Source organism: Gouania willdenowi, chromosome 3 (assembly GCF_900634775.1).
Source record: "Gouania willdenowi chromosome 3, fGouWil2.1, whole genome shotgun sequence".
Lineage (NCBI taxonomy): Eukaryota > Metazoa > Chordata > Actinopteri > Blenniiformes > Gobiesocidae > Gouania > Gouania willdenowi.
In genome coordinates, this window is record NC_041046.1 from 36,028,381 (window position 1) to 36,037,935 (window position 9,555).

At 36.9% G+C, this 9,555-nt stretch overlaps 1 protein-coding gene across 2 annotated transcripts; it reads left to right on the plus strand.

Moving 5' to 3' along the window:
* Positions 1-382: 382 nt before the first annotated feature.
* myef2 (myelin expression factor 2) lies at positions 383-9,487 on the plus strand. Of its 2 annotated transcripts, XM_028437571.1 has the most exons (17): positions 383-543; positions 2,407-2,615; positions 3,358-3,410; positions 4,214-4,221; positions 4,339-4,432; positions 5,469-5,660; positions 5,754-5,907; positions 5,988-6,037; positions 6,108-6,168; positions 6,594-6,704; positions 7,261-7,305; positions 7,376-7,465; positions 7,562-7,657; positions 7,827-7,883; positions 8,636-8,796; positions 8,922-8,973; positions 9,113-9,487. In XM_028437571.1, the coding sequence occupies exons 1-17, from the start codon at positions 437-439 to the stop codon at positions 9,274-9,276; spliced, it is 1,704 nt and encodes a 567-aa protein (XP_028293372.1). In that variant the 5' UTR covers positions 383-436; the 3' UTR covers positions 9,277-9,487. The 2 variants fall into 2 exon arrangements, with proteins under 2 accessions (XP_028293372.1, XP_028293381.1); XM_028437580.1 differs by lacking the exon at positions 7,827-7,883.
* Positions 9,488-9,555: the final 68 nt, after the last annotated feature.

The following is a 9,555-nucleotide window of genomic DNA, read 5'->3' on the forward strand; positions in this document are numbered from 1 at the left end:
GCAAATTTTTTTGTATAGTGCATTTTATGCACATTCAACAGCTTTAAAATCAAGAAGAACATGATTAAAAATCTCCCTCTTAATCATACGCAGTAGAGAAAAAGAGAGCCATTAACTTGGATTTAAAAATGTGCACATTGGATGCTGATTCAATAAAATAGATAAATAGAAGAATAACTAAATAGAAGTGGATCTAATTGAGTAAACAAAGGCCTGATAGTCATCTTAAAGTTTAGCTCATCAAAGCTAAACTGCCATGGGCATAGTAAACCATAATACCAAAATGAAAATGTATTTTAATATAATTACATTTCCGTACTTCTACCATGGCTGCCTAGCGACATGCCCCACATCTCGCGAGACTGGCGCAAGTCTCGTCTACACATTTTGATCTGCGGAGTCAATCAGTGAGTGTGCGTAGCGACCTATCCTCAACATGGCAGATGATTTGTCTTTGGATGAGCCTAAGTTAGAAGAATCTGCTGCATCTATCCTGTCTGAAACCGACGATTCGCCCGAAGAAACACAAAATGGCGTGAAAACGTAGGTTTGGCATTCAGTAATGTTTGTTTTCCCGCTTTGTGGCGCTGTTAGCTAGCTTAGCTAAAATGGAGTCTTCGCATGCTAGCAGCCATTGTTAGCTACTGCCAGTACGCGTGTAACCTTTGTTGTGGAAGTAATAGGGTACATAATGTACACGAGTGGCAGAGTTGGGAGTGTGTTTAACAAGGCGATATGTCTTTGAATCGTATTTGAATGATGCAAACCTAAAATGTTTTGTTCGCTGGAACTAGAGCCAATCTCGTTGGAGTTTTTTTTTTTTGTTTTTTTATATGAGCTTAAGCTAATGCTACCAACGCTTATCAGCGTTCAAGTAAAGCCGACTTGTAATTAATTAAGCCCCGTTTAAATGAAGGTTTGCGCTAGTATTACTTGCATATATCCTCTAATTTATTTTATGTAGTTAGTTAGCAATTGGTAAACAATAATAGCATGTTTGATTCGGTGTGGAACGCTAGCTTATGAATGAATGGTTGTAGTATCGCTATGCTTAAACAGCAGCACTGTTTCATTTACGTTATTTATCATTGTATAGCGTTTTTAAGGTAAAATGCTTTTAAAATTGCCTAGACACATTATATTTGCTTTCAATCACCATTAAAAGGGGTGACATGAGGTGATAAAGCAGTACACAGACTAATTTAGAAACGTGGTTAGCCAATTTTAAAGCGGCAGTTGTAAGATATTTTTATTACCTATTGATGAACAAGAATGCTAAATATTTTATGCTTTTGTGTAATTAGCTTATTCTGAAACATAATTGTCATGCAGAGGGAGAGCATAGAAGCTAAAAGTTGGTATTTTCCTCTTGATTCTAATCCTCGGCCTTATAACACGCGTAGACAGAAATATATTTCAGTATCAGTACTTCTTTTTTTTTCATTCTGTATTTTTATTGATTTTGCACAGAAGATTTACATTAAGAGCAGTACAATATTCCATAATTACAAACATTTGTTTGTGTCGTACTGTTGTATGTATAACTATACAATTTCAAGCACTCAAAATTGTACCAATGTGTAAGTGATTGCTCCTGATTGCATTTTCCCTTTTTTATATATAGAAACAATAAAGGGTATAATTAGAAATATAGTCTTTATTTTTTTATAACCAAAACAATAATAATAATGAAATTTAAAAAAAGCAAACCTACTAGTTGGACAAGTGAAAACAGTTATGACAGATTTAATCTTGATGCAATTTTTTTCTCTCCTAATATTCCTTTCGGTGAGTTCATTATTTAGACAAAAATCACTTAACTCTTTAATATACTGGGTCCATTGCAACCAATACATGTTAAATTTATCCCCTTGAATCCTGAGACATAACTAGTCTCTCATCACAAAGATTTGGTTAACGGTATTGTATAATTCTTGACTTCCTGGTATGTTTGCTTGGAGCCATTTTCTAGTAAATGTGTATATATATATATATTAGCTGACTTTAAAATAATTCCCATTAAATATTTAACTGCTTGAGTAGTTGTATTTGGGATTTCTAGGCCTAAGTACAAAATACACAAAATGAAATGGGATTTTCGTACAAAGAATCTTTTCCAAATATTAATAATATATGAACTTCTTGCCAAAATGGGGTAAGTTTTGAAAAGGCCCCAAAAAGATGGTCATGATTAGCTTCCAAATGACCTCATACGATAGTCTCTGTATCAGCAAGACAACAAGAAGCATCAGTACTTCTTGTTGACAATTTTGGACTCGTGTGAGTTTGGCACCGTGTATCCATCAACCCATGAGTTATACTCATGAACTTTGCTTCTTTGCCAATCCTGAGGGTTTATAAAACTGTATATTGTTTTCTTGCTGATATCCAACTCTTCGTTTGCAGGGAAGCAGATGAAAATGAGTCTGCCAATGAGAAGAGTGATGGTAAAGAGAAGTCCTTTGGGAACAGAAAAGGAAACCGCTTCCACCCCTACAAGGATAAACAACATGGTGGTGGAGAGAAAAAGGGTTTTCTAAGAAACCGGGTGTATATCAGTAACATTCCCTATGATATGAAGTGGCAGGGGATTAAAGATCTGATGCGCGAGAAAGGTAAAGTGCTATTGAATGGGGCAAAAGATAATTTCCTTTAATCCCTCCAGCTTTTTAAAGATCTGCATGGTTCTGTTTTTTAGCAAGTGGAGCCGCCTTCTTTCAACAGTCGTCCATTTGTTCTTATGTCAGTTTGGATGTATTTAACACAGCAATTAAGGAAATGTCAGTGTGACTTAAGGTGATTGGACTTTTAATGCAAATATTTGGGTGGCCATTCATTTGGCGTGGGATGATATTTATGTTAGAAAGATGACTTTAGATACTTTGTCATTTGTTTATGGCATTGTCAGCTCCACAATGTAACCTCAAACCTGCAGTTGAACTGATTGTTTAATTATATGTCAAATGTGCTGCTGGGTGAAATTGATTAAAGAATGACATATTAATGTTTTTTTTCTTAAGATTTTTATGGTTACCAAGAAGTGCTTTGAAAGGTCAAAGGACTATTTACCACTTTAAACTGTAACTAATAGACCGTCGACACACTGACCATGTTGAAGCTTTTTGAATTTCCCAGGTTTTATGTAGCTGTGTTTCTCTGACCTTGGCCTTTGAGTGTCTCAGTCAATGCCCAGATAGGCATGGTGTTGTCTGGTGGGGTGTTGGTCTGGGCTGACTGTTGATGATTAATGGGACATCTCCACCTGTAGAGGAATTGCCAAGGCCAACAGCTCGAAGACTGGGTGACTTAAACTCCTTTTGTTTCTTTTGGTATTTTTCCTTTGTATGTCTCATGTAGTTGGTGAGGTTACATACGTGGAGCTCTTTAAGGATGCTGAAGGAAAGTCAAGGGTAAGTGATGTGGTCTACGTGCTGCATGAGGTTTTAAATGTCCTCAGCAGGCTCTCATTTATCATTCGTTTTTTATGCTCTGACCTTTTGGGTCCACAGAACTGGAGATCCTGTAGGTTGTGTTTAGAGCCTGATAGACGGCCAATGATTGATGCTCAGTGAAAGGGAGATGTCCTGTTGATTTATGGAAAAGTAGCCTAATATACTCCTTCAGGAGTATTCAATTGCTTTTGTTGTTGTCATTTCAATTGGTCTTCTAGATTGTTTGTTTTACCATTTTCCAAATGGAATTGTGGGCTGTGTGATTTGTTTTTATTGACACTCATGTCTTAAAAACGTTTACATCAGTCACTTCAATGGAACAAAAGGTTGAAAGGTCTCGTAGCATTTCTTTCTAGACCTCATATTAAACTAAATATCTCATTAGTCAAACTTTTCGCTGTGTAATAAATCAAAATCCATGAAGAATAAATATTGTGGAAATGATTTCATTCCATTTCTTTTCTGTTGATGCCCAGTTCAAAAGCTCAATGTTTTAGTTTAATTTAAAATAAAATGTTTATTATGAATGTTAGTGTTTTAACTCAAAATAACATATATTTAAGTTTTAACTATATACGGTAGTTTATTTTGTTATCAGTATACAATGTGTTGCATATTTTAATTAAGATGCATTTCACTGTAAAACTTGGTAAAAGCATGTTTATATGTTAGAAGTAGAGTTTTTACCTTGTTTATCTGTTTTTTAACTGTTTTGTTCACTTCCTGTGCACTGCTTGGACTCTGGTCATGCTCTTGGTTAGGGTTGTGGGTAAGAAACTACTTTATTTGATACTTTTTTTGAAAAAAATCAACTTGTATCTTAAAGTTTGCATTATCTCATATCGTCCATGTTTTTTGTTTTTTTGTTTTTTTGCTTATTTAACAGTGTGGTGGAGTTCAAAGATGAGGAGTTTGTGAAGAAAGCAGTGTTAACAATGAGTAAATGTGATTTGAATGGGAGGCCAATGAACATCAAGGAGGTAAAGAATCTCTGCAGTTCTGAAACTGTTTTTACACTTTAGACTTACTTTTTATACCAGATGTTTATATGACCAAACACTGGTACATAACAGTATTAGTAAAGTACAGTTTTGTGTTTATTTGAAAATTAATGTACAACAATGCTGAACAACAGTGCTTGGGGGCGCAATTACTGGAGTAAAAACAGTAACAGTCAAAGGGAAAGCAAATAAAAGGCTCTGCTATTGGTCAAAGCAAAGCGCTAAATAACGTGCAGAAAATTCCACCTTAGCCTGTTTTTTTTCACGCAACATTCAACAATGGAGCAGCAGCAAATTGTCATGCTTTCGGGGTTTTATGTTTTGGTTTGCGCCATAGCTGGGTTATCTGCCCACCCACAATGCTCTGTCTTCTTTGACACTTCCTGGATTTGGTCCGGACCACAGCGTTAGTGTTCCCAGTGCACTTGAATTGCTTTAGACGTTTTGTTCGTTCACTCCTCCAAAACAAGGTGGACTATCTGTGCAAATGAATCCTAGAGTGTTTTAACTGCTCTAGGACCTCAGTGTTTCTGTGGGTTCATTTAATAAAAATGAGTTCAGAGATGTATGATGAATCTGAGTTATTCTGACATTTAAGACTAATGAAAGGACCTTTAAAGGTTTCTGATGCTAACAAGAAGCCAACGCAGCGATTTTTCAAACTGGAGTAATGTGAGCTTTTTTCCTCGTTTTTAAGATGCGTGCAGCAGAATTTTGTGGGAAATAAACTTCTTAGGAAGAGCAGGAAGAAAAGCTATAGAGTAGTTAATGTGATATTTGATAAAAGCATGTATTAGCATCTCCCTGTTGGCCTTAGAGAAAATAGGGCAGACCCTGGCTACATTTTTAACATGATAGAAAGTGGTTTTGATAACATTTTTAATGTGTGGAATAAAAGTTGCTCTAAAACAAAGCCCAGATCTTAAACTTGTGATGTTGGTTTCAATGATAATGAGTGCTATTGTGAGATTATCCAGTCAAACTGATATCATATGGAACACATTTCTTTTCTAAGGACTTAGATGGGGAGCATGCTCGCCGTGTGCTGCAGCGTTTGGGAGGAGGTCAAGCTGGAGGCCGTGGCCAGGACATGGGGCCTGGCGTGATGAGCATCCCACCATCTATTGCAAACAACCCCAACATCCCACACAGCATCCTCCATGCTCTGCAGGCTGGACGTCTAGGCAGTACTGTCTTTGTGGCTAACGTGAGAAAGCAGGGAAAAAAAATATATATATATCAAGGCAAATATGTTGTTTATTTTCATTAGAAATGGTAATGCTGTTCATCTGATCCACAGCTGGATTTCAAAGTTGGGTGGAAGAAGTTAAAGGAAGTTTTTGGAATGGCAGGGGTCGTGAAACGAGCTGATGTCAAGGAAGATAAAGATGGCAAAAGTCGTGGCATGGGAACGGTGACTTTTGAGCAACCTCTGGAAGCAGTGCAGGCCATATGTATCCTTTAAGGTCAAGTAGGAAAACAAAGTTACATTACTTTGAATTCTTTACAGTATTCTCCTTGACTTTTAACTCAGCAATGTTCAATGGACAAATGCTGTTTGACCGACAAATGCACGTCAAAATGGTATGTTCCTTTTGTTAACAGTGGACGTTGTGTGTAATTCTTAAGTAAAAATTGTATTGTTGTCTTTCAGGATGAAAAATCTATTCCTGCTGAGGATTTCCGTCAAGTTGAAAAAGCTCCACAGTTACCACGTCAGTATTTAATGAACTCTGCAGTTATTAGTTCCAGTTTACTCAGTATACCCAGTTGGATGTTATAGCACTGAAGTAGATCTTTAAGAAGTCACACTCCTTTAAAACAAGATGGGAGGTATTCCACACATTTAGTAAGATACCACAGGGAGGAGTGACTCTCATCTGTTCTACCTAAAGGCAATGTTGCTATACTTTCACTGTTGAATATGCTGTGAGCAGTACTTGCATTTTTAGGTGCTGTCGCATTGCAGATGTTGTAAAAAGGTTATAAACAGAGCTGTGTGGTTATGCGTTGACTTAGGAACGTCGCCTTTACTGTCAGATTCAGTGTTAATTCTCTAACTACATTAGATATTGACTAAAGAACAAATATACAGTCAATTCTATTGTAGTTATCTTTTTTTCCTCCCGTTTCCTTGTAGGTGGTTTAGGTGGCATCGGTTTGGGTCTGGGACCAGGAGGGCAGCCTATAAATGCAAACCGTTTGAGTGGAGGTGGTGGCAGCAGCAGCATGGGCTCAATGGGACCTGGAGGTTTGTCACAACTCAAATCTTTTTGACTGGACAATAAGCATAAGTGCTGCACATCGTGTATCTTAGATGTTGGTGTAAAGCAGCTGAGGATTAACAAAGCATGAAATTGTTCTACGTAAACTGGCCAATAAATAATCCTGTAAGATGTCTTTCAATCTTGGAACTACAATAAATCTTATGCACTGAGAAAGTCAATCTATACCCCACTGCATTCCTGTTGCTTTACCTAGTGATAAAAAGGAGTAATAATACTGAAATTCCAAACTAAATGAATTCCAATAATCTGGGCAATATTGTTTGTCTTACCCAGTAAAGTGTCTTAATTACAAAGTAACATTTTGACTTTGAAACCTAAACCTCATCAAACATGTTGCATAGCAAAGTGTAGTCGGGAAGACAAACCTGTCCTCAGCCTCTGGCTTGAGCTCTGTTTTGGTCTTTTGCATGAAGTTGACCTTCTTCACACACACATTATGGACTCTCAAGCTAGCCTGTTGTACCTTTAAGAAGTTCTGCTCAGCTAATGTGATGTTATTGTTGTGCTCTTCTCTAATAGGTATGGATGTGTCAAATTTTGGAGGCATGAACAGATTTGGAGGAGGTACATTTTTTTCTCAATAAGTGGTTATTGTGGAAGAACTCGGTGGTAATTTTGGTAGGGCTCCTTACAGGAATGGGGGGAGGCTTTGGTGGAATGGAGAGCATGGCCAACATGGGCGGCTTTGGAGGGAGAGACATGGCGTCTGTTGGCAGAATGGGAGGTAGCAATCATTCTCCCTTCAGCTTTGCACAGATTGATGTTACTTTTTTTCTTTGTCGTTGTTTGTAATTTGGGAAACGGTTTTTCCGATGCTTAGATATGTATCGATCAGGAATGGGTGGAATGGATCGAGACTTTGGCCACAGTGACATGTCCATGAATCGAGGGTTTGGAGACTCTTTCGGAGGAATGGGTAAGTGAAGCCCAATCTTTCAATATGAACTCCTTCTTCACAAACCAAGTTTAGGTTGTGTGTTTTTTCTTTAGGTACTTTTTTCATTAGTCCTTGAATATATGTCTCGTTTAATTTAACAATATAAAGTAAAGAATGGAATTATTTATGAACTTTTTTTGTCTGCTAGGTGGATTTGGTGGAGGCATGGGCGGTGGTGGCATGGGACACATGGGGTCTGCACTAGGTACATAAGTTATACACAGGATTTTACACATTAAAATTGCACCAACTGTTAGGACACATTCAGTTCTACAATAATCAAGGGAGTAAATTACCAGTTTCTTGACGATACCATATTGATTTTTTTTGGACAACAGTACCAAGTTTCCCACAATTTGATTCAGAGGCCTTCAATCAATTTAAGACAGTTACATTATTATTTTACACAATTGGTTACATTTAACCTAAAGCTAAAAAAAAAACGATTAAGCATTTTCGATGTTTTTACAATTTTATTGCTGTATAGTATCATTTGAATGTAATTGTACCATGGTACCCCCCTGACCAGTTTGCCAACTATACAATATTTAAATAAAATATTCAGTAAGCTTCCTTAATTAATTACTACTTTATTATGAAGCCCAATAACTTTCATTATTTTAAGAAACTATTTGGATGTAGTCAACTGCTCGCCATTGTGATAATAATAAAGAAAAAAGTAACCTTTTTGGAAAAATAAAATGAGAAAATTAACATTGAAATCACATATTTTAGAACAGTAACAATAAAGTTCCCCCTTGTCATGACGTCACAGTCTGGGAACCAATGACTAAGATGTTGATTAGAAGTTTAATTAAGGTTTATTGAACAAAGTGGAAATGGAAATTTCTCTAACTTGTGTGTTTTGGATTAAGATTCTCTTTGTGTAAACAGATTTTGTAATACTGCAATGGAACAAATGGTCCACATTGTTGTTTCTTTGGGTTTTGTGTACAGGTGGTGGAATGGGCAACATGTCACTGGATCGAATGGGCTCTAACTTTGAGCGCCTGATGATGTCAGGAATGGACATGAGTCGTGGTTTTGGTAACTTTGGAGCCAACATGGGAATGTCGGGCTCAGGGTCCAAAGGAGGTTGTCAGATTTTTGTGCGAAATGTAAGTGCAGATTTGTTCTAGTTTGGTCCTTTGGTTTTGTGATCTTGTTATTTTGAATCATGTAAATGGTGCTAGAATTGTTGCTTAATGTTTGCTTTGGGGGGGTTTCTTGTTGTTTTTTGCAGCTGTCCTATGATCTGACATGGCAAAAGCTGAAAGAGAAGTTTAGTCAATGTGGTATGTTTTTGTTTTTGTGTGACTATGAATATAATTAATCTTCAGTTGGTTGAAATTAAATGTATACATTAAACTTTGTTGCAATTCATTGTAAGGATTCTGGCTTCAGATTGGATCCTTTACTGTCTGTGTGCCACAGGTCCAGTGATGTTTGCAGAAATCAAGATGGAGAATGGGAAGTCAAAGGGATGTGGAACAGTAAGGTTTGACTCTCCAGAGAGTGCAGAGAAGGCCTGCAGGATGATGAATGGAACCAAAATCAACGGGCGAGAGGTGGACGTCCGCCTGGATCGCAGCGTCTAAAAGTTTCTGTTGAAGTAGAGCCAACACACTCAACACATTCAGCCCATCATTACTTTTTTGTTTTGTTTTAAAAACACTTTTTTTCAGATCATCATTTGCCCACTGTTACTTTTTTTTGTTTATATAAAACCTTTGTAGCTTTTATCTTTGTTTTGTAAACCCTTTTTAATTTGTCAGGCAGTTTATTTGAATAAACTTCTTAATTTTTGAACTGGACGGTTTCATTTTTGACATCGTTTCTGAATGTAGTGAAATGTTTTCGTGTTTACCTACATACTG